This window comes from Cucurbita pepo, chromosome 10 (assembly GCF_057944985.1).
Source record: "Cucurbita pepo subsp. pepo isolate OVF chromosome 10, ASM5794498v1, whole genome shotgun sequence".
NCBI classification, from domain to species: domain Eukaryota; kingdom Viridiplantae; phylum Streptophyta; class Magnoliopsida; order Cucurbitales; family Cucurbitaceae; genus Cucurbita; species Cucurbita pepo.
The window spans coordinates 726,032-744,274 of record NC_141807.1 but is presented as its reverse complement, the minus strand read 5'-3'; the positions used below and the strand labels follow the sequence as shown (position 1 = coordinate 744,274).

Sequence of the window (18,243 nt, the reverse complement as noted above, 5' to 3'; positions counted from 1 at the left end):
TTCCTTCCTTTATTTATTTGTTTATTTTCTATTTTCGGTACTTATGTACTTCATTCTTAGAAGACTCAAAAAGTTCATATTTGAAGCATTATAATTATTATTTTTTAATTATTAGAGTATGATTATTCAATGTTGTATTGTATAGAACAAAAGGGCTTTTTTATAATGATATATTTATCATTTTATTTTTATTTAAAAATTTAAAATTAATTTAAATATATTTTTAAAATTTTGTTAATAAGTCATTAATAATAAATTTTCATTTTGGCGTCTAATAGATATAAAATTAAAAGTTCATAAATTTATTAAATATCTTTGAAGCTCGTTAATTTATTAAATATGAAATAAAAAATTTAAAAGACATTATTATATACCATTGTCGAATATATTTGATACAAAATTGAATTTATTTGTAAAATTGAATATTATTTAATTTAGGAAAATTATTTATAAAAAAGAAGATCTAACATAAGAGAAAAATTTAAAGGTGACGTCAAAATCCAGTATAAAAAAAATGAAAACATTTAATTGGATTTTGTTTATATATATATATATATATATATATATATATATATATATATATATATATATATATATATTATAATGAGAAAAACAGTGAGAGTGGAACATGGCACATTCCCAATCACTCGCATCCGTTCACTCTTTTCTTTGGATTTTTCTGACAATAAATTTGGGGACCAAATTTCATTAAATTTCTTTCCTTTTTTTTCTTTTCAGAATATAAAGTTTCTTTATTTCTTAAATTTCCTCTCACATAGACTGTGTGATTTTTTTTAGTGTAAATGTCTTTTGTGATGTTTATTCTTTAGGAATAATAATAAGAACAACAACAACAAGTGTTTCTCCCCAAAAAAAAAATGGTGAGAAATGTTTTTATTTTATTATCATTTCAAATCTCACCTACAAACAAACAAAGCAGAGGAGATGGATAAAAAAATGGAATCTTTCTGTGATTTTTAACATTGGGGGAAGTGAGAAGGGCACATAGCGTTGGGGGATTGGGAATCCCAATTGGCGCTTAAGCAATTTGCGGAGTGAGTGAACCTCCAGATCGTCATCCCCACCTGTCCCTTCCTCTGCCATATCCTTTTTCCATATATATATATATAAACCCACCTCACAATTTTTGCTCCCTTTCAATCTATTCTGAGGCTGCGGAGACTCCAAGTTTGTGTTTCTCCAGAAACTCCCTTCCCTTCCATTGCTTTTGTGTTCATCATGCCGTCAGGTGCTAAGAAGCGAAAAGCTGCCAAGAAAAAGAAGGAATTGGAAGCTCACATCAACCCTTCTTCCAACGCCTCCCAAGGTACACTCCTCATACCCCCTTTTCCGATTTAAGGGCCCTTTCGTGTTCATCCGATTCATCCCTCGTCCTCTCACTGTATTCATATGTAATTTCTGAAGTGGGTTTTGCTACTGATGCCTCCTCCTTGCTTTTGGGATCTGATTAAACTAGATTGGATTTGGTTTTTGATTTGAACCCTTGTAATTACTCTCTCTTTTATTATTGTTTATACCCAATTAGATTTGTTGACTGATTCAAACTTCAGCTTTATTTTAATCCCCTGTTGTTTAATTTCAATTTTCCCCCTTCGGACGCTTCATTCCAAAGTAAGCAGAGTTTTGGGGTACTTTAAGCTTCAGTTCTTTGATTGTTTTGGAGAGAATGATTTCACTTGAGTTAGATTACCGCAAATTGTTTCATCTGGGGATTTACATAATTCTGTGTTGGATTTCTTCTGCTTATAATTCTGTTCATTTCAGGAAATGAGGATGTTAAGAACCGAAATGATAAGGGAAGTGACAGTGGTGAGGTTGAATCCCCAGCTTCTGAGAATCAGCCAAGCCACAGCAATCCATTTGGTAAGGGGAACAAGGAAGTAGAAGAGAGCAGCTCCTCCAATTCTGGGACTAATCAGAAACTAGGACTTGCTTCTGAGACAAAAAATGGCACTCTTCAGAATCATAGCAGTAGCAGTTCAGATGATGAGTCTGTAGATACAACAAAGGAGCCAGAGGTATGTACTCCGCTTTCGAAATTTGAAACTGCAACCTACTCTTATCAGCAACATTAGTTTGCAGCTCTAAGAACTTACATGGTGGATGGATAGGTACTTGATGAGAAGATTGCGCCGATGGCTGCTTCTATTGTTAACTCGGTTACGCCAGAGGTCTCGGCATCGGAGGAAACTATCGGCGTCGTTGAAAGTGCTTCTGTTGAAAATACCGCCATACCTGATATGATTACTTCAGAGAAGTTGTCACTGACAGCTCCAAGGGATCTCTCATCAAAACCAAATGAAGATACAAATTTACACTTATCAGGTGAATGTGTTCATAAGGGCTCTTCTTCTTCTGATGCCTTTGAATTTGCATCTGGAAAACTTAGACTGAAACTAATAATTTTGCAGCGCATATCAAAGGGTCTGAAAATGCAGAGAATTTCAACCCAGAATCTGAGGATCAGGTTTTTTTTTTTTTTCAATTTCTTGTCATTGCTCAACACAGCAGAGCAGATCATTTGTTAATTGTTCCTTGAGAAATGAGTTTTTGTTTTCCAATTTTGTGCAGCCGTTGATTGTGTCGAGACCTCCCGTGCCACGAAGAACCTCGTGGTTGAGTTGCTGTGGTTTATGTGATGTATTTACGAGCTCGAACTGATAGCTTCGCGTACAGTTTCTATATGTAGGGTTAGTCAACGATTACCTTGCCCAATATTAAATGCTGCTCATATCAGGAAGCTGTCTGTGGTTGAAAATTTAATTGTTATGAAAGATGAAGAAAGTTTTCATTGACACTCAGATAATTTGTTTTATGTCGAGGCAGGGATGAAAGTCTTCACAGGACGGGTGAAGGTTAATCGGCAAGGGTCGTTATGAAAGCATGATAACATAGACGACATCGAACTTGATGAACCCAGCTTAAGGTAGATCATCTTCTTGGATTTAGAAGCTAGCAGCATGAAGATATTCCCTTACTACATGTCTTTGTCTTACAGTGAGTTTTCTTTTCTTGGAGCATAATGTTCTCGATTTTGCATTGGTTCGACATTTCGCAGTTAAATTATCGTAAATGTTTCGATTGTGTTGATAATCTGTTATCACCTGACTTTCTTATTCATTTGACATCTGCTATTGCTTAGCTGAATGAATTCTCTCTTTTAAACTTATGCATACTGTTAAAACTGCTATGAAGCAAATCAAAGTCATCAAAGTCATTGAAATTTTATTCTTTTTTTGCACACCAACTGTGAGTTTCTCCCCATTTACATATAGAACTGAAGTAGAGAAAAATAAAGAATGGAAAGGAAAGAAAATTTGAAATCAAACCCCACTAACTAAGCGTTCGGTGAACGTTATTTCGAGTCGACTAGCTGGTTGAGGTCCACACAATGATTGCAGTGTAAATAAACTGCGTAACTGAAAGGATAATCACGATAGCCTCCAATGCCATCTGCATAAGAAAACATAAAGGAACTCAACCTTAGCTCCGTAGTTTCTACAAACTTTGTGATCACTTTTGGAGAACTGAAACAAAGTCTCTAAAAGGGAAAATTAAAGAGGGAACTTTTGGGTTCCTCACCAGATGACCACTGGTGACAGTTTGGGAGATCTCTTTCCAAGCAAACCTGCATCAATGATATTCATTCTAGTTATAATCTTTCATTTCATGTGATTTCCCTTAAAGTTTTAAAACGTGTCTACTAGGGAGAGGTTTCCACATGCTTATAAGGAGTGTTTCGTTCCCCTCTCTAACCGATGTGAGGTCTCACAAAATAAGATTTGAACTTGCATACCCCATAGCGAGAAAAGTTAGGAAGCAGGCAATGAGAGCTGATGAAGCAGCGGGGGGCAAGTTGTTAGCGTCGGAAAAATGGAAGTAGAAGCCTCCAGAGATGACAGATGCAACAGTAGCAACAGCAGCAATCAAAGCAAAAACAACGAAGAACCCAGTTGCAGTGTTCCCAATTTGGAAGAAAATTGGAGAAAAATATACAGGAACTTCAAACTCAGCACCTGAAAATGAAACACTTGCACAAAATTACCACTAAAAGAAACATCAACACCATAGTTGAAAGAAGAACAGCAGAAAGATGAGGAAACAGAGTTGATTCAAACCAATAACAAATCCATTATCAATTGAGTGATTCATCACCCAGCCACCGATCCCGAAAATGACGATGCTAGCGCAGAAATTGAAGAACAAAATCGACGAAGCAATGGCCTTCATATCTTCAAATGGGTTGTATAGAAGAAAGAAGGGTTTTGAGATGAAAGAGTTTTGTTTATGGCTTTAAACTTGAGAGTTCATCCTATGGAGAGTTGGGGTTTTGTTGAAAGCATTTTAAGGGAGGATGTCAGGTTCTTTTCTTGCCAAAAGGGATCAGAATTGGATGTAAAGGGGAAGTGAATCATTGTTGCTTGCCTCTTCTTTCACACACGAAATTTGATGCAATTTTTTACACATAAAGGTCTCACCATTTTTTGCTTTTCCATGGAGGGAGTTATATTCTTTGCCAACTTCCTTAATCCCAATATATTAATCCACCCAATCTATTGCCTTGTAGGTTTCCAACTTCTAAAATCCATCCTCAGTTTCCAATTAATTTTCAGAACATCCATCATGGTCTTTGAACTTTAAGAAAGTGATCGATTCGATCCATTTCAACCAGCACAACGAAATTCGTTAATACAACTCATTGTTATCTTTTAAGAAATTTAGTGAATAAAGTGTCATGTCAAAAATTTGATTTGATTGAAAAAGTGAGTGAAAAAAATCAAAATATGTACAAAATTTGTAACTATATGGATCAAATTGAAGCACTAGAAAGCATAGTACCAAGTTGAACTAGTAAATTAATAAAAGAAAAGAAAAGAAACTGTTCTACGAAATACCTGGGAAGGATGTGATTTCTTGGAATGCCATGCTAAAAAAATGCAGGGATTTAAGAATGGTTTGTAACATGTTCGACGAAATGTCTGAAAGGATTGTCGTGTCTTGGACGACGAGTATTGATGGGCTGCCGGAGTTATAGCTGCCTGGGATTCAATGGGTTCATAGATTTTGCAGTAATGGCAGAGTCGAAGATGCTATTGTTCATAGTTCATCTAAGACCCATATCATGTTCATCCATCAATTTTGGCTTTAGAAGAGAGAGAGAAAAAAATCTTTAAATTCAAATGGAATGTGCCGGGACGCATAATTTCTTTTGCAAGAAAAAAAAAATTCTTTTCAAAAAACCGAATACTATATACAGTTTTTAAAAAAAGATTTAGAAAATAAACGATGATTTGAATCTTAGATATGGCTTTTCAAAACCCTTTTCTGTTTTGTAGGCTATAAAATTTTCAAACAGATAAAATGGTCCAGAGGCATCCAGGGAACTGAACGGACGCAGCAAATACGTTTCCGAATCAATTTTCAAACAGATCACCAACGAATTCAGGGCTGGGGGATTCGCAAGATGACGGCTACAGAGATCGAAGAGGAAGATAAGTGCTCGAAAATGGCAGAAATCAAGAAGGAAGAAGTAGAAGGTATTAACCTAATGTTGAACGAAGCGGCGAGGGATTCAGATTTTCAGGATCATCAAATACAAACTGTTGCATCAAATTCCGAAAACCACATCGAGAAAGCTCGGAGTAGCGATAAGGAGGTAGGCATAGAATCGAAGAGGGCAAAGAAACGAACAAGAATCACAGAAGAAGAAGAATCGGAGGAAGAGGACGAAGATTTGGACAAAGATCCTCTACTGTTAACAGAGGAAATCGTAATGAAATATCACAGCTTCGTTGACTACTTACTGCAAAGGTTGAAAGAAGAAGAGAAGGATGAAGAACACCAAATGCAGATGTGGGCGGAGATTCTTGAGAGAGGAAGTCGGCTGGTCAAGACTCTGAGTGTACGGATGAAGAGAGTGAGTTCTGAAATGGAGTGGCTGAAAGAGTTGGAGGGGTTCGAGAAGGAGTATTTGCTCAGGAAAACCCATTTTCCCCATATCTTTGCTCGACTGAAAGACATAAATATGCAAATAGTAAGCTCCCATAATATCAGCCTTGTTTCAGACACGAAGAACAGGGGGAATGTGCTATCACAGTGTTTGGATGAGCTTGAGAGTTCTAAAGAAGAACTAAATGAAATAATGGAGGGAATCAAAGTACTGAAGCAGGTGGAGAAGGATGAGGATGAACAAACACAGTAATCATCAATAGGAGCAGAAAAAATGTTCCAGCGTTTTTCTTTCAAGATTTCATTCGAATTTCTACTTTCTTTTTTGTTTCAGGAACCTAATTCTTGCTTGGTCCTGGATTTTCAGGATCATTTCATGTTTGTTTACATTCCATCTTTTTGTAATCAGTAGAATCATGAAACTAGCAATTAATATAGCTTCTTTTAAGTCATTTTAGAAAAATGAAAAAATATTTGTTGTTCCTTCAATTTTCTAGCTATAAATTTACTTCTTCCTAAGTCCAAAAAAAAAAAAAAATACGATATGATCTAAGGTATGATCTAAGTATAGTTATGATATTGTTCGAGCATATTTTAATAAATATAAAATATCAATTATCATTCTAATGGGATAACTCAAATGAATAAAAATCTAATTTAGAAATTTAATATTCTTTTTGTGGATCATGATATTAAAAATCTCTTATATTTAATATCGGTATAATTTTGATGAGAGAATATCCATTTTTTATTATTTTCTTAAAAAAAATTGTTAAAAGTAAAAATAAAATTGAGAAGATACATACATAAATTTCAAAACAAAAATCGAAATCCTTATCCAATGATAATTTTCATCTTTAAACATGAAAATCTTATTTAATTTGTTGATTTGATTTGATTTTAAGCTTAATATGTTAGGTAATATATAATTGTTTTAAGTTGTTAATAAATATTTTTTTAACACATTTTATTTTGTAGGGTGAAAATGATTCTTATGAAATTGGTCAAAATTTGACTATAAAAATGTTCAAATTTTGATCTAAATATGAAGTTTTTGAAGCCGTTTTCCGCTTTGTAGGCTTAAAAATAAGAAACAGGGAGTAGAAGATTTTGAATCAGTGGATAGACTCACCGATCAATTGCGTTTCTTGAATCTGAATGACTTCTTCGAGTTCTTCAAGTTGAGTCCATCGCGATCTTCAGGCTTTTCCCTGCAAACGCTCCATTTGTTTAGGATTACATAGGGAGAAAAGAGAGTTGAGATTTCAAACATGATAATTACAGAAATCAAGAAAGATGAAGATATTCTCCTTTGGTTGAAGGGATGGACCTTAGAGTCAGATCGTGAATTCAAGATACAACATTGTGATTTGCACCACGTTTTGAGTGCTCGTCGAAGACTTGCAGACAAAGAAAGCCATGGCGGATTCAAGCATAAAATTGAAGAAGAAAATCAGGAAGATCAACATCAAGATGAGTTGCATTCCCGACATGATATCAAGGAAGACAAAGATATCCTCCTTCGGTTGAACGATTCACTTTGTAAATCCGTGAACGAGGCTTCTAAATGCAAGAAAGAGCAGAAAGATCTGGATAGATATTTGAATGGTCATCAAGGCCTTGCAGACAAAGAAAGCGATGGCGGATTCATTAAAGAAGAAAACCAGGAAGCTCTCCATGAAGATGCATCTCATTCTGGATATACTATCAAGGAAGACGAAGATTTTATCCTTCGGTTCATGGAGTCAGTTCGTGAATCCGTGAACGCGGCCGATAAATTGAGGAAAGATCAAAATGATCTGCATGGAGATTCGAATGGTCGATTTGATTCGGCTCCGGACCTTCTTGAAGAACTGGAGGAAATTTTGTTGAAATTCTATGAACTCATTGATCATATATTACCGATGTTGAAAGACGCACAGAAAGCGAGATTCGAATTGCAGGATAACTTTGATTTTCTCGAGAAGGTGAGGGACCTGCTTCTGACTTCGTCTCAAAGAGTGGACAAACTGATCGACGAACTGGAAAGCATGAAGAATGATGAAAATCAGGGGGAGGATTCGTCCCTCAGGAAAACTCAAAATCCTGAAATTTTAGTTCAACTGGTGGAATTAAATGCACATTTGGTTGAACGTTCATTTCATCACGGCATTTCTTTTCTGTTTAATGATAATTGTACTGAAAATGAGTCGTCATCTTACGTAGATGAGCTTAAGTGGGCCAAGGAAAACATGGCGATTGTACTTTTGAGAATCAGAGAACTGAGGGACCAAGAAACCTGAGAACATTCCAGGAATGTGAATCGACGGAAATTCATGCATTGGAAATGAAAGATGACAATTGAATTTCACTTTAATTGTACAATTTAAAAGCACAAAGAAGATTAAATAACTTGCACCAAAAGCATTTGTTCGAGAACATTTTAGAATCAACACCACTCTAACTGCTCGAGCTCAGTCCAAGCTCACCTCTCGATTATCTATCTTGACTCGTACACCGTTATAAGGAATACGTTGCTTCTCTCTCCAACCGAGGTGGAATCTCACAAAATCTTGAAAATAATCAATAAGAAGGAAACTCACATATGAATAACCAAAAATGACAAATGGAATTAGAAATCACAGTCGAATAAAAAAGACATCCAACAAAATAGAAATACAGCAAGCCAATTCTGAGGCGATGTCAAATTCATGGAACGGTATTAAAAAGACAGCACTAATGAAACAAAAAGAGAATCTAGGCTCATTCATCCTCCTGGCTGCGCAACCTAGCAAGCTTGTTGGTGACAACTACATCGAGCTGGGCAGCTCTCTCCACAATCTCCTTCCTCTTTCTTGTGGACACATCATGTGCAATCTCAGCACAGTAAGTCCTGAAATAATTGACTTAGAAAAATGAATCAGCCATGCAATATATCTTTCTAAATCTAGTTAATCATCGAGTTCAGGAGTAACGACATAATTCAAATGAAATGTGAAGAGATCAGTGCTTGCCTATTGTGCATCATCAACAGTTCAAGCTCCTTGACGTTGTGCACAACGAACTTCTTGAATCCATTAGGAAGATAATGACGGGTCTTCTTGTCAGTACCATAACCAATGTTTGGCATCAAAGTGCATCCTTTGAACTTCCGTCGAACACGAGAATCAATACCCTTTGGTCTACGCCAGTTTGTCTGTCAACGTACATTTGAGCAATCACTTGGTAAATTTACAGGAGGTAAAAAAATTTATGCACATGTTTGACTTCACATTAAGCTAATACATAAGATAGATCACAAAATACACAGATGCATCAAGCAGATGTAAGATACAAGGATACAGGATACAAAACAAACAAAGTATTAAAGATAATTGGGTATAGTTTACGAATAAGGACAACACGACATGTCATATCACCACTCAACTTATGGTTAAATCATGGCAAGTGATAGCAGTAGAATTATAAGCAAGGTTGCAGGGACAGAAAGCCCATAAGAAAACAAGACAAGGATTTTAAAATCATTCAGAAGAGAGTAATGAAACTCTATACAGGGTAGCAATCTTTGCACTTCAAACAAAATGCTGGATAAAGAAACCAGCTATCACGGACAAATAACTCCACAAAAATTTATATTAAAGAAAAGAACGCGTCTGATACTGGTGGAGAGCCATCGTTAGAGAATTGAATTGAACTTCAATATGTAATTGCAATGCAACTAGCGTTTACTGAAAATGCAACAAATTTCTGTTTTTTGACACTTTCAGATGCCTAACATGGACTTTCGACTAAACAATAAAAACTAGTGTCGATTTAAAAAAACATCTAAGCAGGATATTGCTACACGTAATCAACATACTGATTCTTAGTGCATGATATCGACCTTATCATTCAAGAGCCAAAGAACTTGTTGCACCAATATTCGCCACGGTAAACATCATTGCTGTAGCATACTCTTGTTATAAAATTTTAACAGTAGTTAGGTTGAACAACATTTCATTAAGCGATAGCAGTCAAAGAGGTGGAACAATGAGAAAACTGAAAACGAGGGAAAACTATCGTGGTTTTGAACAATTTATACAACTTTCGAAGTAAAACGATACATTATGCTAAACATCAATTGTATGAAGCAATGCAAATAAGACTGGAGCGACAAAATACTTCGTGACATTCCTTGATGAGATAAATGGACTGTTAGCACCGAATAATCAACAGAACAACTTAAAGATCGAGATGGAAAATTGTACCACAGATTCAATGAGAATTAAAACGTCTACATCGCAGAGCGAAACACAATTCTCGTATTCATATACACATAGTTGAATGCAAAATCACTAGCAAGCAGAAATTCTAGTTATGCAGAGGAAAACTAACAATAGTTCATATACATACTTTGACAGAGATCTTGCGGTCGCTCTGGGGCCTTTTGAACTGCTTAACCCGCTTCTTAACGATCTTCTTCGTCAGCAACGGCACCGCCATATCTTCTTAGTTCCTATAAACTCTAAACCAAGCAGATTTCTCAGCTCCAAAATGACTGATTGAAAGAATGTTGACTCAACAAAATAACAACAGAACGTTTGAATCACCTACAGCCTAAAATCGCATTTGACTTGAAATAAACTACTTAATGTTGCAAGATCATATTGCAGTGGTGCAGTGGTGCAGTGGTAGAGCGTGAAAGCTATAAGTCATACGAACAGAAGATAGGAATAGAGAGAAAGAATATACCGGCAATCGGAATCGGAGTTTGCTTTCCAAGACCCGCCGAACTCTAACCTCAACCCTTCAGGTTTATATTTATATAAGAGGTACAGTGGATTGGCTGCGGCATTAGGGTTTTCGTGGGTCAAAGTTTACGGGTTCTTTTTTTTTTTTTTTTTTTTTTTTTTTTTTTTTGAGAATTCAATTTTTACTCATAAAACTTTCAATTTCATATTCCATATTTAGTTTAGTTACATTTTTGTTCTCTATATAGATTCACCTTCTATTTTTTTTTTAATAAAAAATATATATATATAATATTTGAAAACTCAACATAATATCAAGTTTTACGAATTTGATTGTATTGCAATTATTTGCCAACCAAAAAAAAATTATTCAATTATATCGCGCAATTAAAATTGCATAATAATTTCATTTTATAACTTTCGAATAAAAATCTATAAAATAATAAAAATTATTATGCATTTATTTATGTTCGAAATGTAATTCGAGAAAAACTCAATTTACTAATTTAACTTACTCATTAGTACAAATTCGCCTAAAAATTAAAATTATAAAATGTTAATTTTTTTGTACCATAGTCTTTTGATATATATATATTATTTATTTTAGTGGTTAATCTTAAAAATTAAATTTAGTATTGATTTTTTACTAGTAGTGTAATTAAATGCAGGTGGTGAATTGTTAGCAAAATTATTGTAAGATAATATACTATAATTTATCGTTTAAATTTAACTTTAGTAAAATAATTTAATATGTGATTATTCTAAATGTAAAGGTATACTAATTTTACAAGCATGGAAAAATATTTGATTTTAATAAATTAAAACAGCTTATTATAATTAAACTGTAATTTGATGCCACATCATCATTTTATCTATTAATTTAAACATTTTGTGGCGATTAATACTCAATTAAAAAGAATTAAACAAAACCATCGCAAGTTAAAAAAAAAATCATAATCAATTAAGACTAAAATATAAATTTAACAAAAAAAAAAAGATTTGAAATAATAAATAAGGTGGGGGACAAATTAGGAATAACTCCCAACTTCTCCAACGCTCAACGAGTAAAACGTGGCCTTCCTCATATATTACGTCATATATCCGTAACAAGAAAATAAATAAATAAATATAAAAAGATGAGCAATTAAAGTCAAACAGTCAAATCCGATAAGAAGTGGATAATTACGACTCGATCACTTAAAATATATATATTTTCCTTTATTTATTTATTTTTTATAGAAAAAGAAAAGAGGATAATCCAAAATTTTCAAGTATTTATGGTAGGTTCCGAAGTTAAGTATATAAAAATATAATTTTAGCCACAAAAATTAATTTAATTACAATTGAGTCCCCATTTCCACGCCCACCACCATTCTTTTGCAGCCCATAACTCTCTTCTTCTTCTTCCCTCCATCTTCCCCTCATTGATTTTTCACTTCTTTCTCTCCCCTATCATCGTCTCCTTTTCCCCTCTTTTAATTCCCTCTTTCTATTTCAGTAAACGCCCAATTTCAGTTCCACCATAAGTATTGCTCTGCAGCTCTCAATAGCAACAACGAGAACTGTGTGTGGCATTTTAGTACCGCCGTTTCTCTCTTTGATCATCGTCGTTTTGAAGGACTACTAGTTGGAGTGAGTTTTTGCAGATTTTCCTTGTGTGGTTTTTTGAGTTTCATTGCTCTGAGCTTGATTTTGAGGAGTCTGTGTTTTGTTTTATCGACTACTTTTTTGGGGGTGTTTTTCTGTTTGTCTCCATCTTGCCTGTTACTTATCTATCTCTGTCTCTGTGTTCCATGGGAGCTTATCTTGAATCTCCCAGTTCATTTGATTACATGCAAGTTTGAGTGATTTGGTTCACAAAGATTCACTTTTTGTTTTTGTTTCCATGTGGGGTTTGATTTTTCTGAAATGCAATACAATGTTTAAGGGAAGATCGTTTGGCTTGACTTGTTCAATTCTCTCTATATTTTTCCCTTCTGTGGAGTGGTTTTGCCCTTTTTTTTCCTGTTTGGGTTAATCGGGCATGTGATTCGTTCTGTTTTGGTCGTATCAGTTACACCTACACAAAAAAACCAAACAATAAAAAGTATAGCGGTTTTTAATGTTTTTTCTTTCCTTATTTTGTCTGATGTTTTGATCCAGCCATGTGGGATTAAATTTATACTACTTTGAGTTTAACAACGATTGATGATTCCAAGTATTGTGTTTGTATCTTTGCAATGATATTTTGATATGAATAGTTCACTGGTTGAGTTTTGTAAACAAATTAGCAGCTGAGCCCACATGTGGGGAAGTATATTAAGAATATATTAATTTAAACGATTGAATGTATAGTATACTTCTTAATGTCCCTGATCCTTGTCTGCCTGTTAAATTTTAAGATGGATAGAAGGACCTTCGGTTTATTTAAGCATAAGCTATTGACATCGATTGTGATTGATTGTGGATTACAAAACTTTCCCTGCATTGGGTATTGGCTCTCGATCATGAACGTGAATAGTTTTCCGTTCTTGGCAGGAAACTCGTCGATGACTTTTTTTTTCTTCACTTGACAAAAGTACACCGGAATCTTCTTTTTATTGCATATCAAGTAGAGAAGATCAGAAAGTGATGCAGAAGCAGAGTTCACATCACTCATTTTCAGGTTACTTTCAAAACCACAACCACCATTTCTTTAAAAGAATGGTTAAAGGAATGTAGTAATTGTTTCTTTATTATGTATGGTAGGTCATTCTTATAGTCCACCCATGGCTAAGCCCAAAGAAAAGGAAAATGCATGGGGTAATTTCCACAAAGCTGATGCTTTCGATGCTTCCAGCGTTACTACACTATTCTCAAGCTCATTGCCGGTTCTTCCGCATGGGAAGCGTAAGTTCTGCCAATGCCAACTGTCTGATATTCTTCATCTTATATTCACCATCCTATGTAATGTTAACTGAGATCCTTTCGTTCTTTATCGTCACGCAGTGAACATGATCGACAAAGGAGTTACTATTCAATCGGTTGATGACATCTCGTCTCGCTTTAAGAATCTCAACCCAGGTCCAGAGGGGGATGATGTGCTTGAAGACATCGAAACTCATGCAATTGGCAGCTTGCTTCCCGATGATGAGGAGGAGCTTCTAGCGGGAATATTGGATGATTTAGATCTGAATGGCTTGCCTACCTCTCTTGAAGACTTGGAAGAATATGATCTTTTCAGTAGTGGAGGTGGCATGGAGTTGGAAACAGATGCTCAACAAAATGCTAGCATTGGTTCTTCAAGGGTAAGCTTAGGTGATGGTGCAATTGGAAGTGTGGTGCCTCCTTATACCTTTTCAAATGGTAATGGAACGGTTGCTGGAGAACATCCTTATGGAGAGCATCCTTCAAGAACGTTGTTTGTGCGGAATATTAATAGCAATGTTGAAGATTTGGAACTGAGAGCTCTCTTTGAGGTGATGCATTTTGTGTAAATCTTTTTTAAAATCATGTGTTAATATATCCATTTTATTTGTGATGACAATTGAATGGAAACATATGCCTTGTACCAATTTTAAAATCTATACATAAATGATAATTAGTCTTTGGAGAAAGTTAGGATATACTGATATGCTTCTTTCCCTTCTGGCTTGCAGCAATATGGCGATATTAGGACTTTGTATACTGCGTGTAAACATAGGGGCTTTGTGATGATATCTTATTATGACATTCGTGCTGCTCGAACTGCTATGCGTGCATTGCAAAATAAACCACTGCGGCGGAGAAAACTTGACATTCACTTCTCAATTCCCAAGGTTCTGAGCCGATATTCAATCGTTCATAGTTTATCTCAACTTTCGTTTGATTTTTGAGTATTGGTTTCATTTCTATGATTTCTTTCACTGTACAACAGAATAATCCATCTGAGAAGGATATAAATCAAGGAACCTTGGTAGCCTTTAATTTAGATCCCTCAATTCCCAATGAAGATCTTCATCAAATTTTTGGGGTCTATGGGGAGGTCAAAGAGGTGATTGTTTTACCAACCCTTCTTATATTTCTATTGTCAGTTGATTCCTAGTTCTCTTGATTTATGATTAATGACATTCGGCGATGTGGTATTCGTTTCAAAAACAGATAAGGGAAACTCCACACAAGAGACACCATAAGTTTATTGAGTATTATGATGTTAGAGCTGCTGAAGCAGCACTGAAGGCATTAAATAGAAGCGACATTGTTGGCAAACGCATAAAGCTAGAACCAAGTCGCCCTGGCGGAGCTCGTCGAAGGTGTGTGTTTGAGACCATAAATTTTTATGTTTTCTTCTCCTTCTAATATATTCTTGCATAGATTTATCAGCATGTTCTCTATTTGGTTGAATTTGAACTGATAAATGTTCGTGTCTAATTCATACTTAGTATCGATACATTTTTCTTTTATTCTTATTGAACTCATTATTATGCGTCGTGATCCCTCCAGCTTGATGTTGCAACTAAATCAAGAACTTGAACAAGATGATTTCTGGAGTTTCCGCCATCAAGGTTCACCGGTTATCAATTCTCCCCCAGGTAGGATACCGTTAAACGTTTCTGTCATCACTCACACGCCTATTTCGTTGTCATGTATTTATATTTTTTATTTACCTCACAATTCTCCATCTCCAACCACTATCTTAGCATCTGTGACAGGTAAATGGATGTCGTTCAACGGTTCGATTAAACCTAGTTCCATGGGAAGTAGCAGCAACTTTCCGGGTTTTACATCCATAAGCCCAACAGGTGGCAACCATTTGGCTGGATTAGCTTCTGTTCTTCCTAAAGTAACAAGAAGTAATGTGAAGGTTCCTCCTATTGGCAAGGACCAGCATCCATTGTATATAAATCCATTGCATGCCTTTCAACCATCCCTTTCATTTCCCGAACCAAAATCAAGGCCCTATAATGAGACTATGCCCTCCTTCAGACCTCCCACATCAAGTGGATCATGTGTGGAAGCGTTATCCGGTCCACAAACTTTTTGTGGAAGTCAGAATTCATACACAGAGTCCTCTAGTTCTTCTGCTTGGTCAAGATCGTACACAAACCTTCAGTTCTTATCCAATGGAAATGGTCATACATTTCCGTTTCCCGGCCGACAAACTTCTTTCTTCAGCTCAACTCCCACTGCTCTTTCGCATCATGTCGGATCTGCTCCATCTGGTGTCCCGTCGGAGAGGCACTTTGGGTATTTCCCCCAGTCACCAGATACTTCGTTAATGGGTCCTGGGGCATTCAGAGGTTTAAGCTTTAGTTCACATGCTCCTGTAAACCCCGCCATCACCACACCGAGAAACATGTCTGAAATTCACCCTTCGACTTTTCAAATGATGTCTTCATCCATGCTGAACTCGATGTTATCAGGTAGTGTTCCATACTTGGGACTGCTACCAAACACCCTGGATGGTTTGAATGAGCGTGGCAGAAGCCGATGGATTGAGAATAACGGAAATCAGATTGACAGTAAGAAGCAGTTTCAGCTCGACTTGGATAAAATTAAGGGCGGGGAAGACACTCGAACAACCTTGATGATAAAAAACATCCCGAATAAGTAAGATACAACTAGTTCTTCACCCTGCCCTTTGCTTTGCTTATTTTTTCTTTTTCCTTTCCATTTTTGCTTGTTGTAAATATGTTCAAATCATTCTCTCCCCACAGGTACACGTCAAAAATGTTATTAGCTGCCATTGATGAACATCATAAGGGTACTTATGATTTTCTCTATTTGCCAATTGATTTTAAGGTAACTTTGAACTATCCTTTTGAATGTTGGGATTGAACTAAAACCAAACTTGTTCTTTTTATCGATTTTACTTCTCACAAATGCAACCGATTGGCATTTTCGTTTGAACTGTGCAGAATAAATGCAACGTCGGCTATGCTTTCATCAATATGCTATCTCCTCAACACATAATATCCTTTTATGAGGTTTTATTATCATCATTTTTTTTACTACTTGGCGTGATATTTTAGAACCGTTTCGACATTAAATTTATTCAATTCGGGTCTGCAGCATAATATGTATTTGAGTTTGTCTGTATAGGCTTTTGATGGAAAGAGATGGGAGAAGTTCAATAGTGAGAAAGTTGCTTCCTTGGCATATGCTCGTATCCAAGGAAAGATGGCTCTCATGAGTCATTTCCAGAACTCAAGCTTAATGAATGAAGATAAGCGCTGCCGCCCCATTCTTTTTCACTCAGACGGGCCTGAGGCTGGAAATCAGGTCAAAAGTTCAAATATATCTATCTAATTCAGCCTTTCTCAATTTTATCTTGGTCATTTGTGAACACAATGGAACATATAAATCCGATAACTCGTTCTTCATTCTGATCTAAGCTGGGTCTGCCCCATCTAATGATCCATCCTTCAAAGTTTGGTGACAGTTTTTAAGCACGGTTGGAACGTATAATACTCATCTGTGGCATATGCTTGATGTCATTATCATTTCATTTTGCAGATTCTTCATGAACATCTGCCATCCTCCCATTTGGGCATCAATATCTGGGCGATGAATGATTCGTCGGGAAGCCCTCCAAGTAACGGCATTAGTGAGGGGCTTGATAAATTCTAAACGCAGCATCATCGCCCTCTGCCCAGATCTGTAGCTGCTGAATTTCTTACTCGAGTAAATAATCGTACATATGTCAGGAACAGTTGGATTAGGAAGAACAAACATATGCAGATTTTGTTTATAATGTACTTTCTGCAGTGTTTTGGTTGGAAGATTGGATGGAGATGGAGTGGCTGGTTCCATGTCGGTTGCTGTCTTCGGTCTCGGCTGCCCAGTGTTGTTTATGCACTGAATTAGTCCATGATTTCTCCTACATTTTGGGAGCTTCTTTTTGCCTTCCCCCTAAATGTTGGTTTGAGAAATGAGAAACAATGTATATACCACAGTTGATTGTGTTTTTTGGTTGGGAAGCTTTGAGAGGAGGAACCACACAATTGTATAGCGGGTAGGACCTTTGCAACTTCTATGCCCAAAACTTGTTTCAGCTTTTTAAATACAAGTTCAATTGCTTTGTGTTTATACCATTGACCACTTCGGATTCTTGGCCTATTTCGGCACGAGTGAAGTGAGGTGAATCACCCTGATCTTGAATCAACTAGTAGATCATCATCAACACAGTAGCTCAATGCATTCTCCAAATAAGTTGGAAGTTGGAGTTCGGAGTTTAGAAAATAAAACCTATCAACTAGATAATTATTGGGGCTTAATTAGTATCTTTTATTCTCGATTTATCTTATTTTCTGTTTGAGGAAAAAAAAAAGAAAAAAAAAGAAAAAAAAACTTTTTCCTTCCCATGGAAAATATTGACCTATTGACCAATGAGAGAGTGAGAGGATAAATAGGAATAATTAATTAATTGTTTAGGGTCATTTATAATTAAAAAAAAAAAAAACCAAAAAATTATAAAAAGATATAAATAATGAAAGACCTGCGCATAGACTGGAAGGGAAGCGTAGACATAGACAATGATCTAGCTCGAGGTCCTTCACCGCGAAGCTGAACATGTCAACGTGGTGTGCTTAGCTGGTTCCACTAGCCACGTGGCATAACTCTATAG

At 35.8% G+C, this 18,243-nt stretch overlaps 4 protein-coding genes across 10 annotated transcripts; 2 read left to right on the top strand and 2 right to left on the bottom strand.

The window, feature by feature from the left end:
- Positions 1-979: 979 nt before the first annotated feature.
- LOC111803573 (uncharacterized) lies at positions 980-3,190 on the top strand. Its single transcript, XM_023688052.2, has 6 exons — positions 980-1,327; positions 1,786-2,039; positions 2,133-2,346; positions 2,433-2,488; positions 2,593-2,711; positions 2,848-3,190. The coding sequence occupies exons 1-5, from the start codon at positions 1,240-1,242 to the stop codon at positions 2,680-2,682; spliced, it is 702 nt and encodes a 233-aa protein (XP_023543820.1). The 5' UTR covers positions 980-1,239; the 3' UTR covers positions 2,683-2,711; positions 2,848-3,190.
- A 36-nt stretch (positions 3,191-3,226) lies between these two features.
- LOC111803574 (membrane protein PM19L) lies at positions 3,227-5,050 on the bottom strand. Of its 2 annotated transcripts, none has more exons than XM_087127761.1 (4): positions 4,917-5,050; positions 3,818-4,037; positions 3,604-3,649; positions 3,227-3,474 (listed from the first exon to the last, which is right to left on the bottom strand). In XM_087127761.1, exons 1-4 carry the CDS (start codon positions 4,984-4,986, stop codon positions 3,391-3,393), a joined length of 420 nt encoding a protein of 139 aa, XP_086983887.1. In that variant the 5' UTR covers positions 4,987-5,050; the 3' UTR covers positions 3,227-3,390. The 2 variants fall into 2 exon arrangements, with proteins under 2 accessions (XP_086983887.1, XP_023543821.2); XM_023688053.2 differs by lacking the exon at positions 4,917-5,050 and adding an exon at positions 4,140-4,273.
- A 3,505-nt stretch (positions 5,051-8,555) lies between these two features.
- Positions 8,556-10,833, bottom strand: LOC111803575 (large ribosomal subunit protein eL32z). 2 transcript variants are annotated; one of them, XM_023688055.2, is made up of 4 exons: positions 10,681-10,833; positions 10,342-10,453; positions 8,964-9,145; positions 8,556-8,842 (listed from the first exon to the last, which is right to left on the bottom strand). In XM_023688055.2, the coding sequence occupies exons 2-4, from the start codon at positions 10,429-10,431 to the stop codon at positions 8,713-8,715; spliced, it is 402 nt and encodes a 133-aa protein (XP_023543823.1). In that variant the 5' UTR covers positions 10,432-10,453; positions 10,681-10,833; the 3' UTR covers positions 8,556-8,712. The 2 variants fall into 2 exon arrangements, with proteins under 2 accessions (XP_023543823.1, XP_023543824.1); XM_023688056.2 differs by having other exon boundaries at positions 10,342-10,444; positions 10,681-10,812.
- A 1,184-nt stretch (positions 10,834-12,017) lies between these two features.
- On the top strand, positions 12,018-17,705 carry LOC111803569 (protein MEI2-like 5). Of its 5 annotated transcripts, XR_002816391.2 has the most exons (14): positions 12,018-12,311; positions 13,197-13,323; positions 13,407-13,547; positions 13,647-14,116; positions 14,297-14,455; positions 14,554-14,670; positions 14,778-14,929; positions 15,120-15,208; positions 15,317-16,226; positions 16,334-16,418; positions 16,535-16,603; positions 16,719-16,898; positions 17,133-17,300; positions 17,385-17,705. XR_002816391.2 is itself a non-coding variant. In XM_087127846.1 (13 exons), exons 2-13 carry the CDS (start codon positions 13,290-13,292, stop codon positions 17,244-17,246), a joined length of 2,520 nt encoding a protein of 839 aa, XP_086983972.1. In that variant the 5' UTR covers positions 12,018-12,311; positions 13,238-13,289; the 3' UTR covers positions 17,247-17,705. The 5 variants fall into 5 exon arrangements, 4 of the variants coding, with proteins under 4 accessions (XP_086983972.1, XP_023543810.1, XP_023543808.1 ...); XM_087127846.1 differs by having other exon boundaries at positions 13,238-13,323; positions 17,133-17,705; XM_023688042.2 differs by having other exon boundaries at positions 15,329-16,226; positions 17,133-17,705.
- The last annotated feature ends 538 nt before the right edge of the window (positions 17,706-18,243 follow it).

What these genes read in the sequence shown, in the direction of transcription:
- LOC111803569 (XM_087127846.1), top strand. Translation starts at nt 13,290, where the DNA reads ATGCAGAAGCAGAGTTCACATCACTCATTTTCAG. An exon ending in AACTGAGAGCTCTCTTTGAG is followed by an intron (nt 14,117 to 14,296) that starts GTGATGCATTTT and finishes TCTGGCTTGCAG; the next exon opens with CAATATGGCGATATTAGGAC. An exon ending in ACATAATATCCTTTTATGAG is followed by an intron (nt 16,604 to 16,718) that starts GTTTTATTATCA and finishes TTGTCTGTATAG; the next exon opens with GCTTTTGATGGAAAGAGATG.
- LOC111803574 (XM_023688053.2), bottom strand. Translation starts at nt 4,251, where the DNA reads ATGAAGGCCATTGCTTCGTCGATTTTGTTCTTCAATTTCTGCGCTAGC. An exon ending in TGATAATGGATTTGTTATTG is followed by an intron (nt 4,038 to 4,139) that starts GTTTGAATCAAC and finishes TTTCATTTTCAG; the next exon opens with GTGCTGAGTTTGAAGTTCCT. An exon ending in CTGTCACCAGTGGTCATCTG is followed by an intron (nt 3,475 to 3,603) that starts GTGAGGAACCCA and finishes TTTCTTATGCAG; the next exon opens with ATGGCATTGGAGGCTATCGT.
- LOC111803575 (XM_023688055.2), bottom strand. Translation starts at nt 10,431, where the DNA reads ATGGCGGTGCCGTTGCTGACGAAGAAGATCGTTAAGAAGCGGGTTAAG. An exon ending in ACCGCAAGATCTCTGTCAAA is followed by an intron (nt 9,146 to 10,341) that starts GTATGTATATGA and finishes GTACGTTGACAG; the next exon opens with ACAAACTGGCGTAGACCAAA. An exon ending in CTGTTGATGATGCACAATAG is followed by an intron (nt 8,843 to 8,963) that starts GCAAGCACTGAT and finishes CAATTATTTCAG; the next exon opens with GACTTACTGTGCTGAGATTG.
- LOC111803573 (XM_023688052.2), top strand. Translation starts at nt 1,240, where the DNA reads ATGCCGTCAGGTGCTAAGAAGCGAAAAGCTGCCAAGAAAAAGAAGGAA. An exon ending in TTCTTCCAACGCCTCCCAAG is followed by an intron (nt 1,328 to 1,785) that starts GTACACTCCTCA and finishes TGTTCATTTCAG; the next exon opens with GAAATGAGGATGTTAAGAAC. An exon ending in ATACAACAAAGGAGCCAGAG is followed by an intron (nt 2,040 to 2,132) that starts GTATGTACTCCG and finishes GTGGATGGATAG; the next exon opens with GTACTTGATGAGAAGATTGC.